The sequence below is a fragment of the Dreissena polymorpha genome, chromosome 1 (genome assembly GCF_020536995.1).
Source record: "Dreissena polymorpha isolate Duluth1 chromosome 1, UMN_Dpol_1.0, whole genome shotgun sequence".
Lineage (NCBI taxonomy): Eukaryota > Metazoa > Mollusca > Bivalvia > Myida > Dreissenidae > Dreissena > Dreissena polymorpha.
Window position 1 is genome coordinate 137,239,921 of NC_068355.1, and position 15,797 is coordinate 137,255,717.

The 15,797-nt window shown below is 34.6% G+C and overlaps 2 protein-coding genes across 4 annotated transcripts in view; one reads left to right on the top strand and one right to left on the bottom strand.

Moving 5' to 3' along the window:
• LOC127851412 (tetraspanin-4-like) overlaps positions 1 to 9,366 on the top strand; it is a 63,854-nt gene extending 54,488 nt beyond the window's left edge. Inside the window, exon 8 of the mRNA XM_052385203.1 lies at positions 9,184 to 9,366. Coding sequence (XP_052241163.1) covers positions 9,184 to 9,249 — 66 coding nt within the window. The 3' untranslated portion in view covers positions 9,250 to 9,366. The remainder of the gene's footprint in view (positions 1 to 9,183) is intronic.
• LOC127851305 (peptidyl-prolyl cis-trans isomerase FKBP4-like) overlaps positions 1 to 15,797 on the bottom strand; it is a 319,376-nt gene that overhangs the window by 235,775 nt on the left and 67,804 nt on the right. The window lies entirely within an intron of this gene.

Sequence of the window (15,797 nt, forward strand, 5' to 3'; positions counted from 1 at the left end):
ACCAAAACTCTGGCATATGGGGTGATTTTGTTTTTGTAAGATTTGACCTGGTGACCTATATTTTGAGTTGACCCCCCTTACCAAACAACAAACTTTGCCTACAAAAATAAATATTATGACCAAGATTCATAAAATTTGAAACAAAATTGTGACCTCTAGAGTGTTTACAAGGATTTTGTATAATATAATGAAAATATTTTCACCAAGTTTCATGATGATTGGGCAAAAAATGTGACTTCTAGAGTGTTCACAAGCTTTTTTTACTACATGTTGTATATAAAAATAAGAAAACTGCCCCCCCCCCCCGGCAGCCATGTTATTCAACTGACCGGAACCATTTTCAAACTCAACTCTCATATCAAGGAAACAAATGTTCTGACCACTTTCATGAAAATTGGACCAAAAATGTGACTTCTAGAGGGTTCACATGTTTTCACTATATACATATAGAGAATAATGCCCCGCCCACTGGCGACCATGTTTTTTCACCGATCTGGACCATTTTCAAACTCGTCCGAGATATCAATAAAACCAATGTTTTGACAAACTTTCATGATGATTGGGCACAAATTGTGACTTCTAGAGTGTTTACAAGGTTTCTCTATAGCCAAATAAGGAAAACTGCCCCGCCCACTGGCGGCCATGTTTTTCAACGGACCGGAACCACTTTTGAACTCAACCAATATATCATTAAGACAAACATTTTGACAAAGTTACATGAAGATTGGGCATGAAATGTGACTTCTACAGTTTTTACCAGTTTTTTTTTCATTTTTTTGACCTAGCGACCTAGTTTTTGACCCGGCAATACCCAGTTTCGAACTTGACCGAGATTTCATTGGGACAAAGCTTCTGACCAAGTTTCATGAAGAGCGGACAATAAATGTGGCCTCTAGAGTGTTTATGAACAAATGTGGATGGACGACGGACGGACTTCGGACAAAGACCGGTCACAAAAGCTCACCTGAGCAATCAGGTGAGCTAAAAACTGCATACAATAATGAGAAAGATGTAAGAACCCATGAAAAAAATGATTAGTCTCTCTCATGGGTTTATAAAAATAAGATCCCATACCAAAAGCAACCAAATATTCTCCAAAGTCCAAATTACTACCTATCTTATTCTCCAAAGTATTACTTATCTTATGCCTTCCTTAAATACTGTCCACATGACGCTTTGTTAGAGGAAACTGAGAGCTCATTCTTAAGAACTGGTTTCACAAAGATGCAAGCTTCATATCTATGAACTTTGGCCGCAACACTTCATTTTATCGTTGAAATATGCCATGGACACAAATTAAGCATGAACATTCACAAGGGCAATACCTGTAGAATTATGAAAGTTGGTGTTATGGATCTTGTCCACTTCACTTACTTTTATTGAGATCTACCACCATAGACCTTGACCTTTGTGGTATAGGGATACAGATGTTACATGTCTGATATATCTGAGCAGTTTCTCATGGTGGACATTTGTGATTAGTTAATTTTAATTGCATGATGATTGACATGGTTACAATATGACAAATTGTTTTATGTTCAAAATTAAAATTTGACATCTGTAAGTGACCTTAAACTTTAAGATAGGGAGAAGGCCTTTCCTTGGCAAGGAGCCTTATCTTTTAGGTGGTCATAAGGGGTTAGTTTTTTTAATTGCATTATAAATGTAAAAGTTACAGTCACGTCAAGCTTTTTTATTTAACCTTTACTTAAGTGAGACCTTAACCTCTGAGGTTGGGAGACAAGGTGCAGGCAACATGTTGTTTAGTGAAATTTTAATTGTTTCTCAGATTTTTTTAAAATCCATCCATCCAAGAAAAAAGTTATGACAAAGATAGGAATTTAGAAACTGTTTATAAACTGTTTTATGGCCTTGTAACATCAGAGATGGTGTTAAATACTTGTTAACATTTGTGCCATGCTATTTAAAAAATCTATCAATATGTGTGGCAATGTTAGAGATGAAACACTGGAATTCTGTACAAACAAATAGTTAGAACTCCTAAGTGCCCCGCGAGGTTTTGCTGGTAAAGAAACTTGGCCTCCATTTTATGCCAATAAACATTTTCAAAAAGAGTGGTGGCAATCTCATGACAACTGGTTAGATAGTTAGAGAGCAGACACCAAAAAGAGCAGACACACTGACAGAGGGAAAGACAGTTCAGAAAAAATATGCTTGTTTAAGGGGCATAAAAAACATAACAAGAGATGTGTTTTTCAGAAACACAATGCCCCCTACCGAGCCGCTTTGAAATAAAATTTATATTTATCAATAGGCAGGTAAAGAAATCAGCTCCCTTTAAAGCTTATTACTTCCCTTGGATTTTGTCCAATCCATCCGGGGAGGGGCGAGAGGGGCGACAACCAAGGCCTGTGGTTTATCAAAGAGATCATAGCCAGAGTTCGTCATTCATCTATGAACATAAGTCCATAGGTATGTAATGAACACTACCATTCACAAATAAGTACAGGAAAGAATTGATAATTATATCATTAAAAAAACCTTTGACAAATCAATCATTTGAGTCATAAATAATCAAAATAAAAAATCTGTACAATAACTTTGAAAAAAACTTAAATTCTTGGTAAGGAAATATATAATATAAGATTTATAATTATATAAATTACTTCCCTTGAAAATAATTGCCTCTAACAAATCTCTATTTTTAGTAGCAAATAATTAAAAGCCACTACTGTGACTGTAGATTCAGCACTCAAAATGTGCAGCTCCTTGAGATACACATGAATGCCAAATATCAAGTTGCTATGTTCAATATTGAATAATTATCTCCCTTTAAAGCTTATTACTTCCCTTGGATTTGTATTTTTGACCTTAGACCTTGAAGGATGACCTTGACCTTGACCTTTCACCACGATGTGTTTGTCAGAAATACAATGCCGCCTACTGCGCCGCTTTGATTTATTTAACAAAAATATATACGTTGGCAGGTCAGATAATTATGTCCATTTAAAGCTTATTACTTCCCTTTGATTTGTTTTTTTGACCCTAGACCTTGAAGGATGATGTTCACCTTTAAATTTTACCACTCAAAATGTGCAGCTTAATGAGATACACATGCATGCCAAATATCAAGTTGCTATCTTCAATATTAAAAAAGTTATGGCCAATGTTAAAGTTTTTTTTCGGACGGACGGGCAGATTGACGGACAGTTCAACTGCTATATGCCACCCTACCGGGGGCATAAAAATAGTTCTACCATAAGTAATAAACAAGAGCACCGCATAACGGGTGCAACGCTCAGCTGCGAAAGCTTGTCAGATTAATTTTTTTAGAGGTCACAGTGACCTTGACCTTTGACCTAGTGACCCAAAAATTGGTGTGGCCTGTAGAACTAATCAAGGTGCATCTACATATGAAGTTTCAAAGTTGTACGTGGAAGCACTTTGATTGTAGAGCAAAATGTCAAGGTTTTATCTCGACGCCGGCGGACAACACGACGAGCTGGCTAGGACAATACTTTGGGTTTTCTCCGAAAACAGCCGAGCTAAAAATACATGCACATTGAGCCAAAGAAGTATTAATAAAGTTTTAAGGAAAGGTAGATTAAGGATACTTATAAAAATGCAATCAAGATAAAAGAAGACAAAGCTTGTTTTTATTATCAATATGACCATTGCAGGGTAGCTACTAGCATGTGATGAAAAAGACCAGTTTACCACATAATTTGTACGTACAAGGTAGAAGTAAAATAGCACACTGCGATAAGCTGCAGAAAACACAGAAATGTTAATGAAGAAGCAGGTGTACATAATTGTGCTGCTTGTTTTTGTGCATATTCTCAAAAACTTAAAATTCACATGATAATCACCTTTTCCCTAAAATAAAATCCTTGACTAAATAAATTTTCGATAATTTTCCGTAATATCAACCCAGAGGGCATAAAACCATTATTTTATTTATAATTTCAAATCTAGCTTGAATAATTCTATAACACACAGTATTCAGATTCCTATTCCACACATTCACGCCGAAGATAAAGAGGCTAGCGGTTAATTCCGTGATTTCCACCGGTCTCTGGAATGATTTCCCCGAAGGCAGCACTCTCTTCCTCCAGGGTCATCATGCCAGCCGCCATGTTGTTGTCCCAGTCCCCGATATCATTCATTCCACTCTCGTAACCACGGAATCCACTGTCCTGTTATTTGAAGATTTTGGTGTGTGAGCACTCCATGATCGTGTTAGCACAATAAGCATTAGGAATAAATCAGAAACCAGAGGAAAACAGGGGTTAAACAATAAATGCTATGCCAAATAATTTGAATGAAGAAAAATGAAACCAGTGCAAAAAATGGCGGTGTTCATGTTTCACTTCATGTTACTTCTTATAGTTTTATAGCCAAAGTTCTTTCGAAAACTTTTCATTTACAGCAGCTTATACATGTTGACATGTGTCAATGAAGCAAACCACTAACATTTACAATGAAACATTTAGACAGTGAAAAATTGATTGACAATGCACAAGTAAAATGAATCAGACGTTTGTGAAAAACAGCAAAAGCTATTAAGTAAGCTCGCATGAAGCAAATTGTTTTCAATGAATGGAACACAAATAAAAAAGATACATACCTGTACGCTTACAAAGGTATATTTATGTTTGTTTTTAAGACAATGACCAATTTAATAATTTTTGTCAGGAAAATTTGAGTACAATTTCACACTTAGATAAATAGAAATTACTTAACAACTGTAAAACAAGAGGGCCTGAATGGCCCAAAGTCGCTCACCTGAGATTCAAAGGAACTGACCTGTTCTGTGCAGCCCAAGATGTCATTAGAACAAAATGTTCTTACCAACTTTCATGACTAGTGGACACCCTGGCAGCCACGTTTTTCAACAGACCAGAACCATTTTCATACACATCCAAGATATCATTTAAACAAATATACTGACAAAGTTTCATGAAGATTCATAAGTCCATATAAGGAAAAATGCCCCGCCCACTGGTGGCCATGTTTTTCAAGCAACTGGAACCATTTTCGACATTGTCCAAAAATCATTGGGACAAATTTTCTGACAAAGTTTCATGATGATCGTACAATAAATATGGCTTCTAGAGTGTTAACAAGGTTTAACCAAAGCCATATAAGAAAAAATGCCACGCCCCCTTGGCGGCCATGTTTTTCCACCAACCGGAACCATTTTCGAACTCATCCAAGATATCATTGGGACAAATCATCTGACCAAATTTCATGATGATCGGACATTAAATCTGGCCTCTAGAGTGTTAACAAGGTTTTACTAAAGCATGATATATAGCCATATTAGGAAAAATGCCCCGCCTCCTGGTGGTCATATATTTTAAGCAACCAAAACCATTTTCGAACACATCAAAGACAAATCTTCTGACCAAGTTTCATGAAGATCGGAAAATAAATGTGGCTTCTAGAGTGTTAACAAGGTTTTACTATAGCCATATAAGGAAAAATGCCCCGCCCCCTGGCGGCCATGTTTTTCAACCAACCGGCATCATTTTTAAACTCGTCCAAGATATTATTTGGATAAATCTTCTGACCAAGTTTCATGAAGATCGGACAATAAATGTGGCCTCTATAGTGTTAACAAGATTTTACTATAGCCATATAGCCATATAAGGAAAAATGCCCCGCCCCTTCGCAGCCATGTTTTTCAAGCAAACGTAACCATGGTGCCTTACTCACAAAAAAGAGGTAAACTAAAAACTGACATTTTTTTATTATTCTGGCAGTTATTTACATATGTCTTTCATGTTTCACTGTTACATGTATTTGAACAGATGAATTGCATGCCTAATGCTTTTGGAGTTCATTGGTGACCAGTAATAGCAGTGTACTTTGTTGTGTGAGGGGACAATTCAAACAAAATAAATTTGGAACAGTTACAGCATCAAATTCCGAGAGCATTGGTTATGTCTGTAGCTTTTGACAAAGCACTACATTGTTTGCCACTTGTTAATAAAGAAAATACTGTATACTCAAATGTCATGAGCTCCTTAGTCCAATTTGACCATAATGTATATGTGAGACAACCATGGCAGTACAGTTGCAGACAATCATTCCTTTACCTGTGTTTTGATATAACAGACAATAATTAACCAGTCACCGAATGAGTCGTGTTCTGAGAAAACTGGGCATAATTCATGTGCGTAAAGTGTCGTCCCAGATTAGCCTGTGCAGTCCGCACAGGCTAATCAGGGACGACACTTTCCGCCTTAATTGGATTTTTGCTAAGAGGGGACTTTATTTAATTGAAAAATGTCATAAAAGCAGAAAGTGTCCTACCCGCACAGGCTAATCTGGGATGACACTTTACGCACATGCATTAGACCCAGTTTTCTCAGAATGCGACTAAAATAATCTTGACCTCTGCTCACCTTATTCTGATACCTACAACACTCAATCTTTAACTATGACCGTCTTTGCATGTCTTACTGAATGACTGTGATAAGGCAGTATCTGATTGGCTGATAAGTTTGTCTGATTGACAGCTGGGGAGTGGTCAATTGCAATGCTGGCGCTAGGGTAGACTAAAGGTGGCAGTGCTCATGTCTCCCTAGTGACTGGGAGGTAACGGGTTTGATCCCTTCTGAAGGGTTTGTTTTAGAGCTCCTCCATAGATACCAAGTATCCAGGAAACAGGCCAGAGAGCATTTTAATAAGCCATAGGCTTTCAATTCAATCAAGCTGAAATAATTTAGTTTCAACTAATACTACAATGGCAATACCACACTGGCAATGTTTCAGATTGAGCGCCAGTTGCATGAGGAGGTTCTGCTCAGTCTTCACAGAGATTATGACCCCCAACTGGCAGGGTCTGCGGAGGGAGGGGTGGTAGCCATAGTGGACAGTTTTCAGACTGATGTATGTACAGTTTGCAAGTTTTTATTGTTAAAATAATCTATAAGAGTAGCTCCTTAATCCATGTTCGCATGACACACCTTATATTTTGAACATATATTGTTGAAGGTAAAAAATCAATAGAATTTGTTTATTTATTTTAGGTTCCAACTAATGTAATTTTAAGCTAAATACAGTAACATGTATTGAAATTTCTTTCAAATATGAAACAAATCTTTAAAAGGCAATTATAAATTGTTAACCAGCTTAAGAAATACACAAAAATTTGTTTAGGCTTTAACACGCCATATAAAAGTTGTAATAAAGTACATGTGTATGTTGTAACGTGCTGGTCAGTTAAACAACCAATGAAGTGCTGATATTATTATGAACTTGGAAGACACTGTATCTGGCTATTGCTTTCCGTACTCAGCTGAAGTGTTGTGGCGTAGACAACCATACAGACTGGTATAGCCTACCTGCTTGGCATGGTAAAAACAACGTGTTTTTTGTTATAAAGTAAATAAAAAAAAGTTCATACATGTTTTATGTCGTACTCCATTTTGATTAAATAGAACATAGAATTCACAGGTTAAACAATATTATCATGTAATTAAATTAATTGAAATTAATTGAAATTATGTATATTTTGTAATAAAGAAAATAAAAACTTCATTCATGTTTTATGTTGTACTCCACTTTATTTAATGAAAAATAGAATTCACATGTTTAACAATATTATTATGTAATTTTGTTGTATTTTGTCAGTGTGACTGTATATTGTCTGTAAATGTTTGCTTGTAGAAGTAGAAGTTAATGTATAACATACTAAAATAACAATAGTTGCTTTAAGGCCTTTTTGGTTCATTTTTTGGCCTTTTGGTACCCTTTGAGGCCTTTTTAGTATTCGGCCTTTTTGGTATGCGGCCTTTTTGGTTTTCGGCCTTTGTGGAATCAAACCTTCTGGTATACCATGAGGCCTTTTTGGTTCACTTATGCGGCCTTTTTGGTGCGGCCTTGTTGGTAAACGGCCTTTCTGGTACTATACCGATGACACTTTCTTTAGTCTGTTAATGTCCATACCACTTACTACAGAGCTTTGATAGTTTCATGGATGTTACCTATGAAAACCAACAATGCACCAACATCACTCTCTTGTTAACCTTGACAGTGATCTACCTTTGGACTTGACTGATTCAGGTCTTACTTCTTTGTTAAACTAAAATGATGCATTTTGTCTAACATCAATACAACTAGCTGCAAAGCTTTGTTACTTGTCTTCATGTTGTCTTCAAAAACGTGCTGCACACACATCACCCTTACCTTATGTAGATGTTGACATTGTGTTTATTAAGGATACAAAGTCACTTTAGCTCTGTGATAGTCAATGTACAGGAAAAGAGGTTACTTCTTATGTTTTGTCAGTTTCATTACAATCTTTGCTATTACTAGTTTTAAACGATATATTTTCTTCCTTAAAACAATTCGTTGTTTTTCAGTTTCATTATATTTTTGCTATTATTAAACAATATTTCCTTCCTTTAAACCCGTGACGAAAAAATCCCTAAGCACGATTCTTAGATCCGATAAAATAATGCACCTTGTTTCTAAGCCGGATCTTAAAATTACAGCTCCCGCTAAGAACATACGTTGCGAGTAATGTCGATGTATAAAATCAATATTAATAGGAAATAAATCCTTATCACTTTCTTAATGAAATGGCTGGAAAGTGAGCGGCATTTTAAAATTTAACAAAAGTAGTTAAAGGGTATAAAAGGTGAAAAAGACCTGTTTCAGCACGGACGTCGTCATCTTGATCGTCACGTAATTACCCCCTCTAAGAGTACTGGTGTTTTAAATTGCTGTTTAAAATTTATTGTAGTGTATAAAAAATCACAAAGTTTGCTGAACTTTAATGAAAAGATTTTTTCCATACGTTGTCATAGAACGGGTTTTAATTCAGTTGTTATTTTATTGTATTTAGAATGGTTTACATTGTGAACGTCATTATAATAAAATTAAACTCTTTAAAAGGTATTGCTACTGTTTGGTTAAGGAAGAATGAGATCCTGTAAAATCTAGTGAGGTCCGAAATATTGTAAAGGTTATCAAACCTCATGTCCAGTAAAAAAATCCCTTTCGCATGGGTTACAGGTATGTTATATTTGATTTGAACAGTCTACTTAGGAGTTTTAACACATTTGTTTTTGTTGCAGCAACACCACAATATTTTGTCCTTATTATATGTTATCAATTCAATAAACAAGTTGCGTAGTATGCTCGTTTTGCTTATTTCTTCAAATCCATTCTTCAATATGTATGACACATGCTCATTTGCTTTTTTTGCAGATTCTAACGATGACTGCTGCAGTTGCGATGTTTTGTTGTCTCAGGAAGAACCAATCCATCCTGTGATACATATACCCTAAGCTCAACAACTATTTCAACCTGGCTGCATTACTTTCAAGATTCTTAAACTTAATATTAGTAGTAGACATTCAACCATTGAATATCAAAGGTCACGTGTAACAAGTATGAAAATCAAAGCTCTTGTGTAACAAAGACCTGTCAGTCTGTAATGTTGAGTATTAAAGCTGACTTGTAACAAGGATTCTCACCTGTCAGTCTGTAATGTTGAGTATTAAAGCTGACTTGCAATAAGGATTCTCACCTGTCAGTCTGTAATGTTGAGTATTAAAGCTGACTTGTAATAAGGATTCTCGCCTGTCAGTCTGTAATGTTGAGTATTAAAGCTGACTTGTAATAAGGATTCTCACCTGTCAGTCTGTAATGTTGAGTATTAAAGCTGACTTGTAACAAGGATTCTAATTGGTCTGTTTTTTATGTTTCATTGAAATTCAAAAACTTTCTTTCTCAAGGGTCCAGATGTATCTTACAAGTGCATGTTAAGGAACTTGGATTTGCGACTAGGGTGTGCCGAAAACAGTCTGCACAGGCTAATCAGGGACGACACTTTCCGCCTTAACTGGATTTTTGCTAAGAAGTGACTTACTTGAAACTAAAAATATATTATAAAAGCGGAAAGTGTCATCCCTGATTAGCCTGTGCAGACTTCACATGCTTATCTGGGACTTCACTTTACGCATATGCATTATACCCCCTTTACACAGAGCGCGGCCCAAATGTCTTCAGCTTACCCCTGTTGCAATTATAATAATTATTTGATAAGCAATTGGGACCTTGTTGTCTTTGAGGTATCATTTTCATTGGTTTATGTTCAAGACACAGATTGAGCATGAGTTTAAGAAACAAATATAGTACTTGTTAAAGATGAGTTGTTGAAATGTTGTCATTTTGATGTGTCATAACCATTTTCGAAAACAGAGAAACTTTTGTGCCTTGACCAAAAACATTTTTTTCGAAAATAGAATATACTTTCCATTAATTATTTTTTATGAAAATATCATCTTTATTATAACACTGGGTAGAAAATGCACAACCTCCTTTTTAAAAGAATTAAAAATATAACTAATCTCCCAATTCTTTTATATCGGCCATTAGCCCAAAGTGTTCACAAACTCATTTAACTGAACCATTTCATTTTTCTACCACCCATACACTGTCACCAATTTGTTAATTATATTGCAGGTTCTCTTATCAATTGCCAATTTTACTTTATTGGTGCATTTCTTTTAATATCAACGTTTAATTAAAGAAAACACATTTTATTGTGTTTGATGTTTTTCCCCATTTCTGATTGAAGTTAAGTATTAAATATTCATATGATGGCCTAATGGTGAATATATTTCATGTCTGTATTTTGTTGATATTTATTGTAAAATTGTATACACCCTGTGGTTCTGATATAAATACAATCATGATTACATTTATGTGCATTTCTCGTGTATGATTATTGGAATGTTGTTACATAGTTTTGGTATGTCAAACAACTGTGAAGGTTATAAGTGCTCACATGATCTCATTTGTATTGCTTTGCCCCTTTGCACACGCAGTTTTAAGGATTACATTTTAGCTGTGCTCTGTGGAAAGGGGGTTTAATGCATGTGTGTGAAGTGTCGTCCCAGATTAGCCTGTGCAGTCTGCACATGCTAATTTGGGATGACACTTCACACACATGCATGTAATCCCCATTTCACAGAGCACTGCCCATTTCATAATTTGTTAGTTGCATTTAAATGGCCGTTTTAGGACCAAATCACATAATTTTAAAGAAGTATTCTTATGCAGTTTATCTGATCTGTTTTTGCAATTAAGTATATGACATTTTAACATGTATATTATTGAATGTTGTAATACAAATTATTTTTACAATGCCAAACGTATGTCATTTGTATTAAGGTTGTTTGGAATGCATGGATTTTGTCATTATTGACCAATTTATTTATCAGGTGGTAAAAATATATTGGAACAAAATAATTTTTAAGCAGTTATTCATTATTTTACAATTATGGGTTCTATTCATAATTTTAATCACCGATTTAACTATTCAATTTTTGTATATGATAATCAGATATATTGATAAATATAAACAGTTTAATGAATGGGAGAATTTGTATTGGAGAATTGTTGGGTCTTACATCACTGTTTATATTATTGTCTGTGCATAATATAAATATTTTTAAGTAAGATCCAGTTTTTGGCTCCTTCTTTTTTTTTAAGAATCTATTTAGATATTTGAGGCGCATGGATCTTATTATAAAAATAGATTTGAACCTCGTTCTAAGAACACCCGGCATATGCAAAAAGTGTCGTCCCAGATTAGCCTATGCAGTCTGCACAGGCTTATTAGGGACAACACTTTCCGCTTTTGGAATTTTAGTTGAAAGTAAGTCTCTTCTGAGAAATCGTTTCCCCAGATTACTCTGTGCAGACTGAACAGGCTTATATTGGATGACACTAAAGCACATGCATAAAGCCCAGTATTCTCGGAGCCAAACTAATTGGAGTATTTTCATACAGAAATATGTATGCCTTTCGTCTCATATCATTTGCTGGCAATCATTGGGTTTGAACCAAAGATACCTACCGGTTATGTAGCATTTTTGTTGCTTTTCAGATGAATCTTTTAATCTTGTTATATTTGTATAATTGCTTCAATTTTTATACATATTTGCTTTAATCCATTTATGACTAGCGTCTAGAAAAAAGGCCTTGGCAAGCAGCGTAGACCCAGATGAGACGTCTCATCTGGGTCTGCGCTGTTAGCTTAAAGGAATTTCTGTAAGAAATATTCTAAATATAGAAATAAATATAATAGACATCCCTAATTTCGGAAATAAATTGATCCAATTTAGAAGGATGTGAGAGTCCACTAGGCATAAATGGGTTTATGTGTACAAATATGAACTTTGAACAACAAATTGATCAATTGTTTAAATAAATGATCAACATAAATAAATATTTGTCACTTAGAAATGCCCTGTACGTATAGGAATATTGAGAAATCTTTGTCTATAATTTTAATTTATGTCAAAATATTACTAGTTGTAAATCAATTATATATTATGTATAAAATAATTTTTTTTAAATGTTGTTTTAAGGTTATTTTAATACCATATGATCTGAATAATTTAAGTGTTTTTATGTCTCATTTACAGTTGTGTATTTTACACATACACTGTATGCAATGCTTTCTTGGAAACTACATAATTATTCTTATGAGTAAAACTTAATCTACATGAGGTGTAAAACAGGGATTTTTTTCCTTAGTTTTTTACACATTTTTGTAGTGTCTGTAACTTTTTCTAAGTAGTATTTTTCAAAAATGATAAAATTTGCAAGGCAAATTTCAGCCAACTTAGACATTACATTAGCAAATGTAGTATTTATACTTTTGCATGGAAAAACTTCCAAACTATTGCCACATAAACTTTCAATGGTTACAGACACTACAGAATTTTAAATAAAAAGATTTACCAATGAACTATTATTATTGCTAAAACCCCGGCTTATCTAGTAGTTTGAATGGGTTTTGTACTTATCCTAATACATTTCTGAATTTCTTATGTTAATACAAGTTTAATTTACTGAAATTTTGTACTAATGATTGGAGTTTAACAATAAGTATATGTATGAATTTTAGTGTACAAACAAAATCCCTGCTGGTAGTATTTTACTTATAAAATTCATAATATTTTACCTATTTCATTAATCAAGCAGCAAATTGTACCGGATAAAAGTCTGTGTAACATTATACCAATGTTTTCATCATTTGTTGTTGATATCAAGAGCATTTTTAATTTAAATCAAAAGATTTTTTCAAGTGAGACTGCATAATGCTAAAAAATGCCATTTTTAGAGCATGTTTCAAGGTAAATCTCAAGAATGTGTAACACTAGCTTCTTGAAACTTTCAGGAAAGTAAGATGGGTTGAAATTTTCAGGAAAGTAAGATGGGTATATGCCAGTGTTGTGGACCTTTAAAATTAATTCCTATCTTGTATAATTTTTCTTTGCCATGAATATAACATAAAAAAATGCAAATCAGCACCAATACCGTGTTTTAGCCGAAAACAAAAACAACACTGCAGTTTCAGAGAAAGTGATTTTAAAAGTAGATGTTAGTATAGTTTTGATAAATCAGTTTGATATAAACATTAAAATCAAATTTAGAGCCATTTTTAAGGTTATTGTACTTTATATTTGTATACTGACATCGTGACCGCCATGCAGGACATGGCTGGCTTTTACCAAAGTGGCATAATTAAACAACTTTAAAGGTGCATACTTTTGTAATTATTAATGCATGATGACGAAATCACAAATTCACAAATTAACATCATAACTTATGATACGCAACAATCCATGATCATTTGAAATTGCATCATTATATGTCAATACTCAATTAAGCTTGGGGTATGAAAAATGTGTTTTTAACAGCACCTTATTCAATTTAATTCAATTTAACATTTTTAACACCATCTCACCTCAACAACTTTAGGTACATCTGTTCCCTTTGCTGTGCCCTCACCAAGTAGAAATGTCTTCTTTTCCCAGTCATAATAGACGTGGCCATTACATTCACACTTTATGTCAACTGAATCAAGCAAGAAGTATCCATAGCTTGTCAACATGATACTATTATCTTGTTAAATATCATAGCATTATACATTAGGTGTCAACTCTGATCCAAGTCATTTCAAATTTATATTAAATCACAACAGCTTATTGTTATCACTGTTATGTTTGACATCTTTTGCTCCCTTTTGTATCAAAGTTTTACTTGTAATTCTATTTACAATCCCCAGCCGAAAAGGGGTAAGGGTGATTGTAGAAATGCCATTTGACCGCCCGTCTGCTTAAAGCACTTTTTTGTCTGCTCCATATCTCCTATATATGTAGGTTTTAAAGGATTGTCATGAAACTTGTTTAAACATTGAGGGAACTCATTGAGACAATACCTGCTCAAGGTCACTTCATACTCAAGGGCCAAAGGTTTAAGCCTCAATTTAAGTTTTCTCTTCTTTATCTCCTATACCATTTGAATAATGTTCAAAAAACTGTTTGTCATGTGTGCTCCATACCATCAAACCGTTTCATGGATTATCATAAAACTGAAACTTTCCTGAAATGTTAAGGGCATTGTGACCATGTGCAGAAGACAAGACTCACTCATGCCCGCCCAAGGTTATGTTATACTTCAATGTAAAAATTTGTAGCCTATTTTTACATGTCAGGTCATTATCTTCTACAACCATTATAGGATTTTCATGAAAAATAGTTACAATATTTAGGTCATTGTTATGGTGTCCAGAAGGCATTAGTCAATCACCCAAGCTCTAGTCATTATTCAAGGTCAAATGTTTGAGTCTTTTATGTGTGTCTGCTCTTAACCCGTTTCCACTCAGAAGCAAAGTGAAAATGGCTATGTGCTAACAGCATAAAACCAGAACAGCCTGCGAGTAACTCGCATTCTGTTCAGGTTTTATGCTGTTTGCTGCTCATCAGTATCTAAGAGTTGGAAATGAAGCCTTTAGAACTTGAATCTAGTAAAAAAGGTCTTCAATCAAATATAAATTTCTAAGGGACTACAAACACTTCATAATACATAAAGGGTTAATATCCTCTAGAAGTGGAAGGATTTTCATCAAGGGCGTAGATAGCATTTTTTGAGCTGTAGTCCCGGATATGATGCATAAAAGCGGGGGAGCCAGGGGTCCTCCCCCTGAACATTTTAAAATCCTATAACGCCTGTGGTGAGATTTAAAGCATATCTAGACAAATAATAAGATAAGAGAATATAAGACTTTGGCCTGTTTTTCTTTGATAGTTTACTGCTTTATCTCAATGTCAGAGAACTAAATTTCACTGTATTTGTATCTTTATACCAGAGAACTAAATTTTAAAACAATATGGAACAGAGAAACATTTAAAAGTGTAACACTCCACTTATTCACAAGCCAAACCATGGGCATTCTTTCCAATAATACTGTCTGCATGTCTATAACGGCACATTTTTGTTCAGCATCAATGGACCAAACCAACTCGGATTCAGTCAATGGATCGGGATACGGGGGCAAGTGCTCCATTTAAATTTCTCTGCAGTCATTAACATAATTCGGACTGTTTCTTAGAAATTCAATGAGTTAAATCGATTACAACTACTGTAGTTTGAAAGGGAGACTAGTAGATCTACATGTAGATCGATGTAAACTTGTAACAGAAAGTCACGTGAAAATAAACAAGCTAGAATCTATGCACATAAAAGAAAGTAAAGTTGATAACTGGAAGATATGTCCTTTGAACATGACCAGAATCCATCGTTTGAGGATTATGTCAATATGAAATGCAGATTTCTAACACCTCACCCCCCTCAGGGTCAACATGTTAAATGCGTTTTTCGAAGTTAAAGCATTTTTATTTTTTCATCTTAAAAAAATTGTGGGCCCGGGCCAGCTGTGCATTTATAGCAGCTTACGCCACTGTTCATCACCAACATGGCCCATATGTTAAGGACATTGGACGATGTGAGAAGCAAGAGTC